This window comes from Trichoplusia ni, unplaced genomic scaffold (assembly GCF_003590095.1).
Source record: "Trichoplusia ni isolate ovarian cell line Hi5 unplaced genomic scaffold, tn1 tig00002068, whole genome shotgun sequence".
Classification (NCBI taxonomy): domain Eukaryota; kingdom Metazoa; phylum Arthropoda; class Insecta; order Lepidoptera; family Noctuidae; genus Trichoplusia; species Trichoplusia ni.
Window position 1 is genome coordinate 1,332 of NW_020800191.1, and position 17,556 is coordinate 18,887.

The following is a 17,556-nucleotide window of genomic DNA, read 5'->3' on the forward strand; positions in this document are numbered from 1 at the left end:
ACTTCATAGTGCCTGACAGTGGGATACGGACACCTTCCACTGTCAGGCACGCGTCATTTCCGGTGTGTGGGCTCCGGGGGCCGTGCAGCAAAAGCGCTTCGGTCTTCCCCAGAGCCACGTCCAATCCAAGCATCCGGATGCGACCCACGACGAGTTGCGTGCCGCAGGTCGCACGCCGGATGCATTCCGCGGGGTCAGAACCCCGCGCCAAGACCAGGGTGTCGTCCGCGTAGCAGACGACCCGCGTGCAGGGCAGGAGAGCGCCCCGAAGGGTCCAGTCGTACCCGATGTTCCACAAGAGGGGCCCCAAACAGACCCCTGTGGAACACCGCGCCCGTCTCCCACCTCTGCGGGCCGCTTGGCCCCGCGAACGACACACTCCTTCCCGAGAGGTAGTCCGCCACGACGTTTTGCAGATAGAGTGGCACCCCGTGGTATCGAAGTGCCGACTCTATACACTGATGCGGCAGCGAATTGAAGGCGTTGGCGATATCTAGCGAGACCGCTACCGCCACGCCCCCTCGTGCCACCGCATCCGTGGCGAACTCCTGGACAACTTTCAAGGCGTCCAACGTGGACCGCCTCGCCCTAAACCCATATTGGCAGTCCGACAGACTCGGACCCGTCCTCTCCAAATGCCGGACGATGCGGGCAGCGATGACACGCTCAAAGAGCTTGCCCGCCTCGTCCAGCAGGACGATCGGCCGATAGCCCGAAGGCGAGTCTGCCGGACGCCCCTCCTTCCTCAGGAGTACTAACCGCCCCGTCTTCCATACTTCCGGGAATCTGCCCTCCTCCAAACAAGAGTTGAGCAGACCCCGGAATCGACTTTCGAGTGGCCCCAGTGCCAGCGCAAGAGCGCGCGCCGGCACTCCATCGGGGCCCGGGGCGGTCTTCTTCGGGCGGAGGCGGTCAATAGACGCCTCTAGTTCCCCCTCCGTGATCCTCTCAAGCGTTTCGGTCGCCTGAGGCGCGACCACCACTGGAGGGAGAACCGTCTGTCCTTCTCGGGAAGAGGGACGAGACTACGGCGTGGAGCAGCTGGGGCTCCATGGTCTCCGTGATCGGGGGCCCGTTGGCGCGGAGCTTGTTCCGCGCCGCAAGGTACGGGCGCCCCCACGGATCCCTGTTGAGCTCCTCCAGCATCTCCTCTCTCCCTGCTGCCTTGGCCTGTATGATGGCCAGGCGGAGATTGCTCCTCGCCGTGCGGTAAGCCTCATACAGCGAGGCCTCCCTCGTCTCGTCCCAACCTGGTCTTCCGGCGTGCCTGGAGCGGTAGCGGGTTAGACTCCGCTTCGCTCCGAAGCACGCCTCCCTGAGAGCTGCGATCTCGGGCGACCACCAGTAAACTGACCGGCGGTTCGGCCGCCGTCGGACGCGAGGCATCGCGGTGTCGCACACTAAAGTTAAAGTGCGACAGAAGCGCTCTGCCTCGTCGTCAATTGAGCGGCCGGCCACCGCCGGCGTGCACCAATCGGCCACAATGGCCGCCTCGATCAGCAGCTCTCTATCCATCTTTTGCAGGGCCCATCGTGGGCTTCCCGGGTCCGGTGTAAAGCGCCGGATCCCGGGTCCCCCAGGAGTGGAAACGCTGAACCGTATATATCGGTGGTCCGATAGCGTCTCCACCTCCTCGACGCGCCAATCACGAACGCGCTCCGCAATAGACGGAGCGCAAAACGACACGTCGACGATGGACCCTCCGTTCTGCCGTACGCAGGTGTGGACCCTACCCCTATTCAGCAGGGCAAGGTCCAATCCCAGGGCCCACTCCTCCAATAATTCCCCGCGCCGGTCGGTTGCCGGTTCCCCCCACGCTGTGCTCTTGGCGTTGAGGTCACCGAGCACGATGACCGGGCGAGGCGAAAGCGTCCGAACAAGGGCCTCGAGCTCGGCCATAAATGACTCGAACTCTGCCAGACCCCTGTTCGGCGAGAAGTAGACCCCTACACTGCGTACGGCCCCCACTGACTGCGACATATCCCGAGCCCCTGCGGATGGTATGCAGGGGCCGGGAGTCCGCGCCCGTAGCGCTGATAACGGCGACGGAGCCGTCCAGTCCCCCGCCCAATTGGGACGAGGGGCGACAAAATATGGCTCCGCCGCCACTCCAATGTCAATGCTCCACTGCGCCAGCGACTGGAGGAACAGATCCTGTGCGCCGGCGCAGTGGTTCAAATTCCCCTGGAGGAGGAAGTGTGGACGGACGTTATCCATTATTCGTCCATCCGTTCCTCCTCACAGGGGCGCGCCTGTGACGTGACCGCATTGGGCACTTTCCCCAATGCGGCCATCTTCTTCCCTTATTAGAGCCGGGGGAGCACATCCCCGGCTGCCCATCTGGTGGGCGGCATTGCGGCCGAGCTCGGCGCATATGGCGCACTTGGCTGGCGCCTTACACTCCGCTGCCTTGTGCCCTGGCATCGCGCAGCGGTAACATAAACCACTGCGGTCCGCGGGGCACATGCACACTGGCCTTGTGTGGCCTAGTGCGAGGCAGCGGAAGCACTTCATGGGTCGTGCTTCAAGCTGCACGACCCGCGCCGAGCTCCATCCCACCAAGAACTTTTGGGTCTTGGTGGTAACTAACTTTGGTGCCGCCTCCAGTGGGCACTTCAGCACCGTGCTGAATTTCCCGTCGTAGCTGGGCCTCAAATCTCCCACCTTGAGCTGGTCGGGAGCGCACTGCGACTGACGCGCGGCAACGTCGAGGATCTCCTGCACGGTGACGGAGTCGTCCAGGTTCGACACCCGGAGCTCCGCGCACCTCACAGGCCTAGTGACTCTGACGTCACCGCCGTACCTGGCACGCAGTTCTTCTGCCATGCCGTCAGCCGCCTCCCGACCAACATTCTGCGGGAGCTCGAGAACCCGAGCCCCGGTCTGCGTCCTGCGTATGCGGATTGGGTCGACCTCCATGTCGACCCCCATCTTTTTGAGGTCGATGGTCTCGCGCGCCTCCCGCAGGACCGTCTCATACGTGAGGGCCTTCTGTGCCCCCTCCTCGCTTATGGTGAGGACGACAGCAGAGGTGCGGGCAAGACGCCTCTGGCGCTGACCCCTTCTCCGCCGCGTCCTCCCCGACTCCTTCTTCGGCCCCTTTGTCGCCGGTTTTCGCCCCTCCTGCTTCTTTGTGGGAGGGGTTCTCTTGGCCGGCTTCGCCGCCGGCTGCTCCGGCGCCTTAGGCTTCGGCCCCTTCTTCTTTTTGTTGGAGACTGTGGTCCACCCTTCCTCCACAGTCTCCGACGTGCTTGGCTCTTGTGCCGCTGTTGCCAGGGCCGGCGCCTCTACTGTCGCCGGTGCTAGAGCCGGTGCAGGTTGCCCCGTCGGTTTCTTGGCCTTCCCCTTGGCCGGTTTTGGGTCCGGCTTGGGGGTCGGCTTCGGCGCCTGTCGTGGCGCCGGCGTCGGCGCAGTCTTCGGCGCTGATGCTTTCCGGGCCGGGGCCGCCTTGAGGACCTGGCTGTAGCCAGGTTTGGGCCCACGGCTTGCAGCCTCCGCCTCCGCGCGTCTTCTGTCCGCCGCCAATGGCGGACGCATTATAGGCTCCGGCGGGAGTCGACTGATGACCCCAGCCAGTCTTGCGTCCATCATCGTCCCGACGGACAGCATGATGCGCTTCATCCTTTCCTCTTCTTCGTCTTGGGCCGCTGGGGCAGTCCGCCTTTCGACGGACTGGACTTTAGCCCGCAGCTCCTCAAGCTCCCGGCTGAGTCTGGCGTTCTCCGCCAACAGACTCTCGGTCCCGGTGGACTTTGTCAGGGCGCGAACGCCGCCCTGAATGTCCTCCACCGCGTCCTTCATCTTCTTTATAAGGCAGCCCTTGATATTCTTGGAGGTACGAGCTACCTCCAGGACTGCCATAAGGCCGCCTTCAATCATTTCTTTGGCAGAAGAAGGGTCGATCGGTTTCAATCCGGAACTCATCATGTCCCGGACCGCCGCCCTGGCATCCCTCTTCTGCCTCTCCTCTTCTTCTTTCTTGGCCTGGTCGGTGTCGGAGGGCTGCGCCGATTCAGCGGCGAGTCTCCGATACTCTTCAACGCTGCCGGTGAAGGCCCACGTAACGTCCGTGGGTGACGCAAGCCCGGGACCGTGATGACGAGGCTAATGAGACCTCGCTCTCACAGTCCGAAGCGGCGTACGCCCCCACAGACTCCCTGTCCTCAGACACATCCCTTCTGGGACGCTTCCGGTCACTTCGACCAGACGAGCTTTCGCGGGAGCGACACGACGTGAATGTCTGCTCCGCTAACTCCATTGCCTCCTCCTGGCGTACCGAGGCGATACGCTCGAGTACCACTCGAGGTGACCTCACCGCCACATCTCCTTCAACTCTGTCGACAGCGACCGAGTCGTCCTCCTCTCTCACTCTTTTCACCTACATCGTCTTTTGGTTTTATTAAATTTCCATAAATTCCCACGAGTATGGGGGAAAGGTGCGTCGTCCCCGGCCAGTGCCCCCTGTAGCCGGGGAAGGTCTAGAATAACCCTCCGAGGTTCGACAGGTTCCTCTTCGGAGGTTAACGCTAGGAACTGGTCACCCACCAGCCATTCATCCCCTCGCCGCGTTATCCAATAGCTTGGGATTGGGGGTTTTTTATAGAGGTTTTCCGTCCTCGCGGTCCAACCGTTAAGGTCAGACCCCCGTTCCTGCGTAAGTCCACCCCTGACCTCGCTGCAGGTTTACGGTCTGGCCGACGGTGGCCTTTACAAGACCGCGTCCGGAGGCAGTGCAAGTGCACACCGGACCCGTCGCCCATCTCCGACTCCCCGCCCGCCGCCGCTACCCGGAATAAGCCCAGGACGCCGACGGGCTGCGACATCCAGCAAGCTGTGAACACTCACTGGACTCGCCCTACACCACGCCCGCTGCCGCTACTCGGAGTACGTCCGAGACGCCAGCGAACGCCCACCACGCGAAGGCCGAGAAAAACAACGACCCCCGCCAGTCTAACCCACAGGCTGTGGGAAGACACCCCCGCCCGCCGCCGCTACCCGGAATGAGTCCAGGACGCCGGCGGGCTGCGACGTCCAGCAAGCAGTTGACACTCACTGGACTCGCCTCTCCTCCCGACCTTCGGCCAACAAACAATGGCCGAAGTCCCCCTTCGCTCGAGCTCCACCGAACCACCCCTCGCTTGAGGAGGGCGGGAGCGAGCGTGTCCGGCCAGCAGTTGACACTGGCCGGACCCCGCGGCAGAAATTCGCCACGCACAACAATTGCCCCAAGTCGCGAGACGATTGTTATGCGTGCCCAGGGTGCACCGGCCCAACGACTGCTCTTCCCCCCGGACGTATCCGTAAGGGACCAGCAGCCGCCAGGCACACGAGGAGGTTTTCTGCCCTGCACCCCAACCTAACCTAACCTTTTTTTTTTTTTTTTTTTTTTTTTTTTTTAGGCGGGGGAATCCTCATGGACACCCGCCCTCCCGGGGGGGAGGACGGGTAGTGTCAGACTCTTACTGACTAAACCTAACCGCCGGGTGACGTCAGCCGCGTTTGATGCCGGCACGTGGTGTTACATAATATCACAACACTGTGCCGGCCGCGGGGATCCGCCGGCCGTTGAGTAGGGCCGGCGGCTCGCTTTCGCGTTTGTTTGTGGAGGCCGACGTGTAAAGAGCGTCGGCCTCCTCGCCTCGTAATGGGGTCGCACCCGTCACACCGAAATGCGACCCCCCGTCGCGGGTCTGTTTTGACGGGCGATATGCACCCCCGTGCCTATCGCCCAGACCCTAGCTAGGGCGGCAAGTTGCGCTCGTGCGCAGCACGTCGCCGCCCCATACGACGTCGGCGTATGGCGGGCGCGCTGGGATCTTCCTCCCGAGCGCGCTCCGCCGCCTCCTTCTGGGACATGACCGTCTCGCAGAAGGAGGCCAATGCGTTCCACGCTGCGCGACTGCTGAGAGATGCAGAAACAACAGCCGGCAGCGCGGACAAATCAACATTTCCAAAAGTCGTCAGGAGTTCGGAGCGTGCTCGGCAAAAGCCGGACATACGGCCAGAGTGTGCAATGCGGTGTCGTCATCGTCACCGCACTCATGGCACGCAGTCGACTCCTCCCTCCTGACGACGCGACACAAGAATGGCCAAACGACCCGTGGCCAGTGAGAATCTGCGTGAGGCGGTAGGTTAAGACACCGTACCGCCTCTCCGCCCACGGTTGTAGTTGTGGGCGGATCGCTTCACAAATAGCCCGCCCCGCCGTCGGTCTTGAGAGCGGAACTCCCAATTCCTAAAGGTGACGAGGCGGGCTTGACTTTCCAGTTTCCTTGCCTCGGCGAGGGTTCGATGCCCCGGGACCGGAGCTCGGTGATGCGGGTGTAAATGTCCGCAAGCACCTTCGCTTCCAAATCCCAAGGCGGAGTCCCCGCCAAGGCAGTCGCGGCTTCGTGCCCGACAGTGCGGTATGCACGGACGATCCTGTTGGCGACAGCACGCTGCGCGCCAAGCAGGACCGCCCGACTGTCGGGCAACAACGATTTGGCCCATATGGGCGCGCCGTAGAGGGCCATCGACCTGATGACCCCCCCGTATAAACGGCGACACCCAATGTCGGGGCCCCCGACGTTCGGCAGCAGCCTCCCGAGAGCAGCTGCGGCAGCCCGGAGTCTGGGCGCCAGCCTTCGGAAGTGCTCCCGGAAGTTGAGCCTCCCGTCGAGGACCAGCCTAATACTTCATGGTGCCTGACAGTGGGATACGGACACCTTCCACTGTCAGGCACGCGTCATTTCCGGTGTGTGGGCTCCGGGGGCCGTGCAGCAAAAGCGCTTCGGTCTTCCCCAGAGCCACGTCCAATCCAAGCATCCGGATGCGACCCACGACGAGTTGCGTGCCGCAGGTCGCACGCCGGATGCATTCCGCGGGGTCAGAACCCCGCGCCAAACCAGGGTGTCGTCCGCGTAGCAGACGACCCGCGTGCAGGGCAGGAGAGCGCCCCGAAGGGTCCAATCATACCCGATGTTCCACAAGAGGGGCCCCAACACAGACCCCTGTGGAACACCGCGTCCCGTCTCCCACCTCTGCGGGCCGCTTGGCCCCGCGAACGACACACTCTCCCGATAGGTAGTCCGCCACGACGTGTTGCAGATAGAGCGGCACCCCGTGGTATCGGAGCGCCGACTCTATACACTGATGCGGCAGCGAATTGAAGGCGTTGGCGATGTCTAATGAGACGCCACCGCCACGCCCCCTCGTGCTACCGCATCCGCGGCGAACTCCTGGACAACTTTCAAGGCGTCCAACGTGGACCGCCTCGCCCTAAACCCATATTGGCAGTCCGACAGACTCGGACCCGTCCTCTCCAAATGCCGGACGATGCGGGCAGCGATGACACGCTCAAAGAGCTTGCCCGCCTCGTCCAGCAGGACGATCGGCCGATAGCCCGAAGGCGAGTCTGCCGGACGCCCCTCCTTACGTAGGAGTACTAACCGCCCCGTCTTCCATACTTCCGGGAATCTGCCCTCCTCCAAACAAGAGTTGAGCAGATCCCGGAATCGACTTTCTAACGGCCCCAGTGCCAGCGCAAGTGCGCGCGCCGGCACTCCGTCGGGGCCTGGGGCGGTCTTCTTCGGGCGAAGGCGGTCAATAGACGCCTCTAGTTCCCCCTCCGTGATCCTCCAGCGTTTCGGTCGCCTGAGGCGCGACCACCACTGGAGGGAGAACGTCTGTCCTTCTCGGGAAGAGGGACGAGACTACGGCGTGGAGCAGCTGGGGCTCCATGGTCTCCGTGATCGGGGGCCCGTTGGCGCGGAGCTTGTTCCGCGCCGCAAGGTACGGGCGCCCCCACGGATCCCTGTTGAGCTCCTCCAGCATCTCCTCTCTCCCTGTTGCCTTGGCCTGTATTATGGCCAGGCGGAGATTGCTCCTCGCCGTGCGGTAAGCCTCATACAGCGAGGCCTCCCTCGTCTCGTCCCAACCTGGTCTTCCGGCGTGCCTGGAGCGGTAGCGGGTTAGACTCCGCTTTGCCCCGAAGCACGCCTCCCTGAGAGCTGCGATCTCGGGCGACCACCAGTAAACTGACCGGCGGTTCGGCCGCCTTCGGACGCGAGGCATCGCGGTGTCGCACACTAAAGTTAAAGTGCGACAAAAGCGCTCTGCCTCGTCGTCAATTGAGCGGCCGGCCACTGCCGGCGCGCACCAATCGGCCACAATGGCCGCCTCGATCAGCAGCTCTCTATCCATCTTTTGTAGGGCCCATCGCGGGCTTCCCGGGTCCGGTGTAAAGCGCCGGATCCCGGGTCCCCCAGGAGTGGAAACGCTGAACCGTATATATCGGTGGTCCGATAGCGTCTCCACCTCCTCGACGCGCCAATCACGAACGCGCTCCGCAATAGACGGAGCGCAAAACGACACGTCGACGATGGACCCTCCGTTCTGCCGTACGCAGGTGTGGACCCTACCCCTATTCAGCAGGGCAAGGTCCAATCCCAGGGCCCACTCCTCCAATAATTCCCCGCGCCGGTCGGTTGCCGGTTCCCCCCACGCTGTGCTCTTGGCGTTGAGGTCACCGAGCACGATGACCGGGCGGGATGAAAGCGTCCGAACAAGGGCCTCGAGCTCGGCCATAAATGACTCGAACTCAGCTAGACCCCTGTTCGGCGAGAAGTAGACCCCTACTACTGCGTACGGCCCCCACTTGACTGCGACATTACCGCGAACGCGGGGTGGACTGGAACCGATTCAGGAACGTATTGCATCAAAGGATGGGAAAACTGAGGACTTGGAAGCCTGCATCAGTCATCTGTAACGAGTACACGAATATTCTCACTCGCACTGCGGAGGATTGTTTGGGCGAACGCTGTCAGAGAGACGCCGGTGGATATGAGTGGTGGTCACCAGATTTAGAAGCGCTACGTCGTGCCGTTTACAACGCTCGTCGTGCCTGGCAACAGTCAAGGAGACTGGGTGGAGACGTCGAGGAGGAACGCCGCAACTTACTGCGCTCAGCGCGATCGAAGTATAAGTCGGCCATGAAAGAAACCGAACTCGCCCACTATCGGAAGATCGCAGAGTCAGGTAACGACGACCCATGGGGGCTGGCGTATAGAGCCGCATCAGGAAGAATACGCCCCCCTCGCAACGTAATGCACGGCATGAAGCTCATGGAAGGATTCACCAGCACCGGAGAGGAGACCAGGATTGGACTCCTCAGGACTCTGTGCCCGACGATGACCCCACCAAGGATTCAGCATACCACCGGCAGGTCAGAATAGCAGCGGCGCTCGCCCCTACAGGCAGGGACTCGGAGGCACCCAGTCGCGAGGCGCTGGAGCGGATAATCAGGACACTGCCGAACACTGCACCGGGACTGGATGGACTCACTGCCCGAATCATCAAACATGCGTGGAAGGTCAGCGGAAGGGAGATGCTGTTTATGTACAGCGCGTGTTTGAGCGAGGGCGTGTTTCCGGACATTTGGAAGATAGGGAGGCTAGTAGTACTGCCAAAGGGCAACGACAGACCGCTCTCGGACCCCAAGGCGTATAGACCGGTTACGCTACTCCCAATTTTGGGGAAGATTCTGGAACGCATAATTATATCGTGCGCTCCTTGCTTGTATAGGAACATCTCAGCAGCACAGCATGGTTTTTCGCGTGGGAAATCTACAGTCACGGCGCTTAACGCGATACTGGAACGAGTTACGAGCACCGCGGAGAATTATGTTCAGTTAGTATTGTTAGACATCTCGGGGGCCTTCGACAACGCGTGGTGGCCCATGATTCTGGTCAAGGCTAAGCAAGGCGGATGCCCGCCAAACATTTACAAAATTCTGGTAAGTTACTTTACCAACAGACGCACTGGAATGTTCATGGGCGGCCAGGCGGTGTGGAAGATTTCCACTATGGGATGCCCCCAGGGATCCGTACTTGGCCCGACGCTCTGGAACCTCCTGCTGGATGACATCCTCAAACTACCGATGCCACTAGGCGTCAGTATGGTAGCATACGCTGACGACATTACGATCGTTATTGAAGCCCCATCACGGGCAGCGATTGAGAGAAATTCTCAGTCGGCCCTGGACGCGGTTTCCGCTTGGGGAAGGCGGAACCGCCTTAGCTTTTCACCAGCTAAGTCTCAGACCCTTACCATGAAGGGTAAGTTCAAACGTCCCCCGACAGTACGCATGGAGGGTGCTTCGATCGCGCATGTCACGCACACCAGACTGTTAGGGGTTATTATTGACGATGCTAGCTCCTACGTGCAGCATGCTAATTTTACCGGCCAAAAAGCCGCGAACTGCTTTGGGAAGGTGTCGAGAGTATCGGCATCGACCTGGGGCATCAGATACCGCGCCCTACGAGTCCTGTTTTCAGGGACTTATGTGGCGACGCTCACTTATGCTGCTGCCGTATGGTGGCGACGCTCGTCCCATTATGCTGTACGTAGCGCATTATTGCGCACGCAGCGCCCGGCACTGGTGTTGCTCACGAAGGCCTATAGGTCGGTTAGCACGGCGGCATTACCCGTCCTTGCGGGGGTGCTTCCAGCTGACCTAGAGGTAACGCGTGCAGGACGAATCGAGCAGGAGGGTTTCCGGTTGGGAAGGAAGGAGCGCAACGAGCTGAAACGCAGGGTGAGATCGGAGGTCGTTTCCCAATATCCCGAGCCCCTGCGGATGGTATGCAGGGGCCGGGAGTCCGTGCCCGTAGCGCTGATAACGGCGACGGAGCCGTCGAGGTCCCCCGCCCAATTGGGACGAGGGGCGACAAAATATGGCTCCGCCGCCACTCCAATGTCGATGCTCCACTGCGCCAGCGACTGTAAGAACAGATCCTGTGCGCCGGCGCAGTGGTTCAAATTCCCCTGGAGGAGGAAGTGTGGACGGACGTTATCCATTATTCGTCCATCCGTTCCTCCTCACAGGGGCGAGCCTGTGACGTGACCGCATTGGGCACTTTCCCCAATGCGGCCATCTTCTTCCTTATTAGAGCCGGGGGAGCACATCCCCGGCTTCCCATCTGATGAGCAGTGTTGCGCCCGAGCTCGGCGCATATAGCACATTTAGCTGGTGCCGTGCATACCACTGCCTTGTGCCCCGGCATCGCACAGCGGTAACATAAACCACTGCGGTCTGCGGGGCACATGCACACTGGTCTGGTGTGACCTAGTGCCAGGCAGCGGTAGCACTTCATTGGTCGTGCCTCCAGCTGCACGACCCGCGCCGAGCTCCATCCCACCAAGAACTTTTGCGTCTTGGTGGTAACTAATTTTGATGTCGCCTCCAGTGGGCACTTCAGCACCGTTGAGAATTTCCACCGTAGCTGGGCCTCAAGTCTCCCACCTTGAGCTGGTCGGGAGCGCACTGCGACTGACGTGCGGCGACGTCGAGGATCTCCTGCACGGTGACGGAGTCGTCCAGGTTCGACACCCGGAGCTCCGCGCACCTCACAGGCCTAGTGACTCTGACGTCACCGCCGTACCTGGCACGCAGTTCTTCTGCCATGCCGTCAGCCGCCTCCCGACCAACATTCTGCGGGAGCTCGAGAACCCGAGCCCCGGTCTGCGTCCTGCGTATGCGGATTGGGTCGACCTCCATGTCGACCCCCATCTTTTTGAGGTCGATGGTTTCGCGCGCCTCCCGCAGGACCGTCTCATACGTGAGGGCCTTCTGTGCCCCCTCCTCGCTTATGGTGAGGACGACAGCAGAGGTGCGGGCAAGACGCCTCTGGCGCTGACCCCTTCTCCGCCGCGTCCTCCCCGACTCCTTCTTCGGCCCCTTTGTCGCCGGTTTTCGCCCCTCCTGCTTCTTTGTGGGAGGGGTTCTCTTGGCCGGCTTCGCCGCCGGCTGCTCCGGCGCCTTAGGCTTCGGCCCCTTCTTCTTTTTGTTGGAGACTGTGGTCCACCCTTCCTCCACAGTCTCCGACGTGCTAGCTACCGGCTCTTGTGGCGCTGGTGCCAGGGCCGGCGCCTCTTCTGTCGCCGGTGTAAGAGCCGGTGCAGGTTGCTCCGTCGATTTCTTGGGCCTTCCCCTTGGCCGGTTTTGGGTCCGGCTTCGGGGTCGGCTTCGGTGCCTGTCGTGGCGCCGGTTTCGGCGCCTGCTTCGGAGCCGGGGCCGCCTTGAGGACCTGGTTGTAGCCAGGCTTGGGCCCACGGCTTGCAGCCTCCGCCTCCGCGCGTCTTCTGTCCGCCGCCAATGGCGGACGCATTATAGGTTCTGGCGGGAGTCGGCTAATGACCCCAGCCAGTCTTGCGTCCATCATGGTCCCGACGGACAGCATGATGCGCTTCATACGTTCGTCTTCTTCGTCTTGAGCCGCTGGGGCAGTCCGCCTTTCGACGGACTGGACTTTAGCCCGCAGCTCCTCAAGCTCTCGGCTGAGCCTGGCGTTCTCCGCCAGCAGACTCTCGGTCCCGGCGGACTTTGTCAGGGCGCGAACGCCGCCCTGAATATCTTCCACCGCGTCCTTCATTTTCTTTATCAGGCAGCCCTTGATATTCTTGGAGGTACGAGCTACCTCCAAGACCGCCATCAGGCCGCCTTCGATCATTTCTTTGGCAGAAGAAGGATCGATCGGTTTCAATCCGGAACTCAACATGTCCCGGACCGCCGCCCTGGCATCCCTCTTCTGCCTCTCTTCTTCTTCCTTCTTGGCCTGGTCGATGTCGGAGGGCTGCGCCGACTCGGCTGCGAGCCTCCGGAACTCCTCCCTTTGCCGATGAAGGCCCACGTAACGTCCGTGGGTGACGCAGCCCCGGGACCGTGTTGACGAGGCAAAAGACACCTCGCTTCCACAGTCCGAAGCGGCACCCACGGACAACCTATCATCCGAAACGTCCCGCCTGGGACGCTTTCGGTACGATCTACCTGCGGAGCTATCGCGCGAGCGACAAGACACGTAAGTCTGCTCCGCGACCTCCATATCCTCCTGCTGCTGGGGCGAGGCGATGCGCTCAAGCACCACCCGAGGCGACCTCGCCACCAAATCCTGCTCCACACTCTGTCTTATTGCAGACCGAGTCGTCCTCCGTCTTTCGACCTCTTCTTCAACACCCACTTTAACATCGTTTTTCGTATTTAAATTTTCCATGAGATTCCCACGAGTATGGGGGATTGGGTGGTCGTCCCCGGCCAGTGCCCCCTGTAGCCGGGGAAGGTCTAGAATAACCCTCCGAGGTTCGACAGGTTCCTCTTCGGAGGTTAACGCTAGAAACTGGTCACCCACCAGCCATTCATCCCCTCGCCGCGTTATCCAATAGCTTGGGATTGGGGGTTTTTTATAGAGGTTTTCCGTCCTCGCGGTCCAACCGTTGAAGGTCAGACCCCCGTTCCTGCGTAAGTCCACCCCTGACCTCGCTGCAGGTTTACGGTCTGGCCGACGGTGGCCTTTACAAGACCGCGTCCGGAGGCAGTGCAAGTGCACACCGGACCCGTCGCCCATCTCCGACTCCCCGCCCGCCGCCGCTACCCGGAATAAGCCCAGGACGCCGACGGGCTGCGACATCCAGCAAGCTGTGAACACTCACTGGACTCGCCCTACACCACGCCCGCTGCCGCTACTCGGAGTACGTCCGAGACGCCAGCGAACGCCCACCACGCGAAGGCCGAGACAACAACGACCCCCGCCAGTCTAACCCACAGGCTGTGGGAAGACACCCCCGCCCGCCGCCGCTACCCGGAATGAGTCCAGGACGCCGGCGGGCTGCGACGTCCAGCAAGCAGTTGACACTCACTGGACTCGCCTCTCCTCCCGACCTTCGGCCAACAAACAATGGCCGAAGTCCCCCTTCGCTCGAGCTCCACCGAACCACCCCTCGCTTGAGGAGGGCGGGAGCGAGCGTGTCCGGCCAGCAGTTGACACTGGCCGGACCCCGCGGCAGAAATTCGCCACGCACAACAATTGCCCCAAGTCGCGAGACGATTGTTATGCGTGCCCAGGGTGCACCGGCCCAACGACTGCTCTTCCCCCCGGACGTATCCGTAAGGGACCAGCAGCCGCCAGGCACACGAGGAGGTTTTCTGCCCTGCACCCCACCTAACCTAACCTTTTTTTTTTTTTTTTTTTTTTTTTTTTTTTTTAGGCGGGGGAATCCTCATGGACACCCGCCCTCCCGGGGGGGAGGACGGGTAGTGTCAGACTCTTACTGACTAAACCTAACCGCCGGGTGACGTCAGCCGCGTTTTATGCCGGCACGTGGAGCTGCGTTGCATTACTACACAGTGCCGGCCGCGGGGATCCGCCGGCCGTTGAGTAGGGCCGGCGGCTCGCTTTCGCGTTTGTTTGTGGAGACCGACGTGTAAAGAGCGTCGGCCTCCTCGCCTCATACTGGGGTCGCACCCGTCACACCGAAATGCGACCCCCCGTCGCGGGTCTGTTTTGACGGGCGATATGCACCCCCGTGCCTATCGCCCAGACCCTAGTTAGGGCGGCAAGTTGCGCTCATGCGCAGCTCGTCGCCGCCCCACACGACGTCGGCGTATGGCGGGCGCGCTGGGATCTTCTTCCCTCGCGCGCTCCGCCGCCTCCTTCGCTGACATAACAGTCTCTGCGAAGGAGGCCAGTGCGTTCCACGCTGCACGACTGCTGATGGCAGATGCGACAACAGCCGGCAGCGCGGAAAGAGAGTCCAGGTTGAGCGCCGTCAGGAGTTCGGAGCGTGCTTCGGCAAAAGCCGGACATACGGCCAGAGTGTGCAATGCGGTGTCATCATCGGCACCGCACTCATGGCACGCAGTCGACTCCTCCCTCCTGACGACGCGGCACAAATAGTGCCCGAAGGCACCGTGCCCTGTGAGCACTTGCGTGAGGCGGTAGGTCAACGCGCCGTACCGCCTCTCCGCCCACGGTTGTAGGTGTGGGCGGATCGCCTCACAGATGGCCCGCCCCGCCGTCGGTCGTGAGAGCCGCAGCTCCCAGTTCCTCAAGGTGACGAGGCGGGCTTGTCTTCTCCAGGTATCGAGCTGCCTCGGCGAGGGGTCGACGCCCCGGGACCGGAGCTCGGTGATGCGGGTGTAAAGGTCCGCAAGCACCTTAGCTTCCAAGTCCCAAGGCGGAGTCCCCGCCAAGGCAGTCGCGGCTTCATGCCCGACAGTGCGGTACGCACGGACGATCCTGATGGCGACAGCACGCTGCGCGCCAAGCAGGACCGCCCGACTGTCGGGCATCAGCGTCTTAGCCCAGATGGGTGCGCCGTACAGGGCCATCGAACGGATGACACCTGCATACAGTCGGCGGCACCCTACGTCGGGGCCCCCGACGTTCGGCAGTAACCTTCCGAGAGCAGTTGCGGCAGCCCGGAGTCTAGGCGCCAGCCTTCGGAAGTGCTCTCGGAAGTTGAGCCGCCCGTCGAGGACCAAACCGAGGTATTTCATTGTGCCTGACAGCGGGATACGAACACCCTCCACTGTCAGGCACGCGTCAAGTCCGGTGGTTGGGCTCCGGGGGCCGTGCAGCAAAAGCGCTTCGGTCTTCCCCAGAGCCACGTCGAGTCCTAGCATCCGGATGCGACCCACGACGAGTTGTACGCCGCAGGTGGCACGCCGGATGCATTCTGCGGGGGTTGAACCCCGCGCCAAAACCAATGTATCGTCCGCGTAGCAAACGACCCGCGTACAGGGCAGGAGAGCGCCCCGAAGGGTCCAGTCGTACCCGATGTTCCACAAGAGGGGCCCCAACACAGACCCCTGTGGAACACCGCGTCCCGTCTCCCACCTCTGCGGGCCGCTTGGCCCCGCGAACGATATTTCCCTCCCGGAGAGGTAGTTCGCCACGACGCGCTGCAAGTAGATCGGCACCCCGTGGAATCGGAGCGCCGACTCTATGCACTGATGCGGCAGCGAATTGAAGGCGTTGGCGATATCTAGCGACACCGCTACCGCCACGCCCCCTCGTGCTACCGCATCCGCGGCGAACTCCTGGACTACTTTTATGGCGTCCACCGTGGACCGCCTCGCCCTAAAGCCATATTGGCAGTCCGACAGACTCGGACCAGTCCTGTCTAGATGCCGGACGATGCGGGCAGCGATGACGCGCTCAAAGAGCTTGCCCGCCTCGTCCAGCAGGACAATCGGCCTGTATCCAGACGCCGAGTCTGCCGGTCGTCCCTCTTTGCGAAGAAGGACGAGCCGCCCAGTCTTCCAAACACCCGGGAATCTGCCCTCCTCCAAACAGGAGTTGAGCAGACCCCGGAATCGACTTTCGAGGGGCCCCAGTGCCAGCGCAAGAGCGCGCGCCGGCACTCCGTCGGGGCCCGGGGCGGTCTTCTTAGGGCGAAGGCGAGCGATGGACGCCTCCAGTTCCCCCTCCGTGATCACCTCCAGTGGCTCCGGCGCCTGAGGCGCGACCACCACTGGAGGGAGGATGTCTGTCCGGGTTGGAAACAGGGACGAGACGACGACGTGGAGCAGCTGGGCCTCCATGGTCTCCGTGATCGGGGGCCCGGCGGCGCGGAGCTTGTTCCGCGCCATGAGGTACGGGCGCCCCCACGGATCCCTGCTGAGGTCCTCCAGCATCTCCTGCCTTGCTCCTTCCTTGGCCTGCAGTATGGCCAGGCGGAGATTGCTCCTCGTCGTACGGTAGGCCTCATACAGCGAGGCCTCCCTCGTCTCGTCCCTGTCCGGTCTTCGGGCGTGCCTGGAGCGGTAGCGGGTGTGGGCCCGCTTTGCCCCCAAGCACGCCTCTCGGAGAGCTGCTATTTCGGGCGACCACCAGTAAACTGACCGGCGGTTCGGCCGCCTGCGGACGCGAGGCATCGCGGTGTCGCACACTAAAGTTATGGTGCGACGGAAGCGCTCTGCCTCGTCGTCGATTGAGCGGCCTGAGACCGCCGGCGTGGACCAGTCGGCCACAATGGCCGCCTCGATTAGCAGCTCTCTGTCCATCCTTTGTAGGGCCCATCGTGGGCTTCCCGAGTCCGGTGTAAAGCGCCGGATCCCGGGTCCCCCAGGAGTGGAAACGCTGAACCGAATGTATCGGTGATCCGATAGCGTCTCCACCTCCTCGACGCGCCAAGCCTTAACCTAACCTTTTTTTTTTTTTTTTTTTTTTTTTAAGGCGGGGGAATCCTCATGGACACCCGCCCTCCCGGGGGGGAGGACGGGTAGTGTCAGACTCTTACTGACTAAACCTAACCGCCGGGTGACGTCAGCCGCGTTTTATGCCGGCACGTGGAGCTGCGTTGCATTACTACACAGTGCCGGCCGCGGGGATCCGCCGGCCGTTGAGTAGGGCCGGCGGCTCGCTTTCGCGTTTGTTTGTGGAGACCGACGTGTAAAGAGCGTCGGCCTCCTCGCCTCATACTGGGGTCGCACCCGTCACACCGAAATGCGACCCCCCGTCGCGGGTCTGTTTTTACGGGCGATATGCACCCCCGTGCCTATCGCCCAGACCCTAGTTAGGGCGGCAAGTTGCGCTCATGCGCAGCTCGTCGCCGCCCCACACGACGTCGGCGTATGGCGGGCGCGCTGGGATCTTCTTCCCTCGCGCGCTCCGCCGCCTCCTTCGCTGACATAACAGTCTCTGCGAAGGAGGCCAGTGCGTTCCACGCTGCACGACTGCTGATAGCTGACGCGACAACAGCCGGCAGCGCGGAAAGGGTCGTCAAATTAAGCGCCGT

The 17,556-nt window shown here is 62.2% G+C and overlaps 1 protein-coding gene across 1 annotated transcript; it reads right to left on the reverse strand.

Moving 5' to 3' along the window:
- Positions 1-2,399: 2,399 nt before the first annotated feature.
- Positions 2,400-4,258, reverse strand: LOC113507430 (proteoglycan 4-like; the record flags this gene model as incomplete). Its single annotated transcript, XM_026890287.1, has 2 exons — positions 4,092-4,258; positions 2,400-4,042 (listed from the first exon to the last, which is right to left on the reverse strand). Coding segments are annotated over exons 1-2 (1,810 nt in total), but the record flags the coding sequence as incomplete, so codon positions are not given.
- Positions 4,259-17,556: the final 13,298 nt, after the last annotated feature.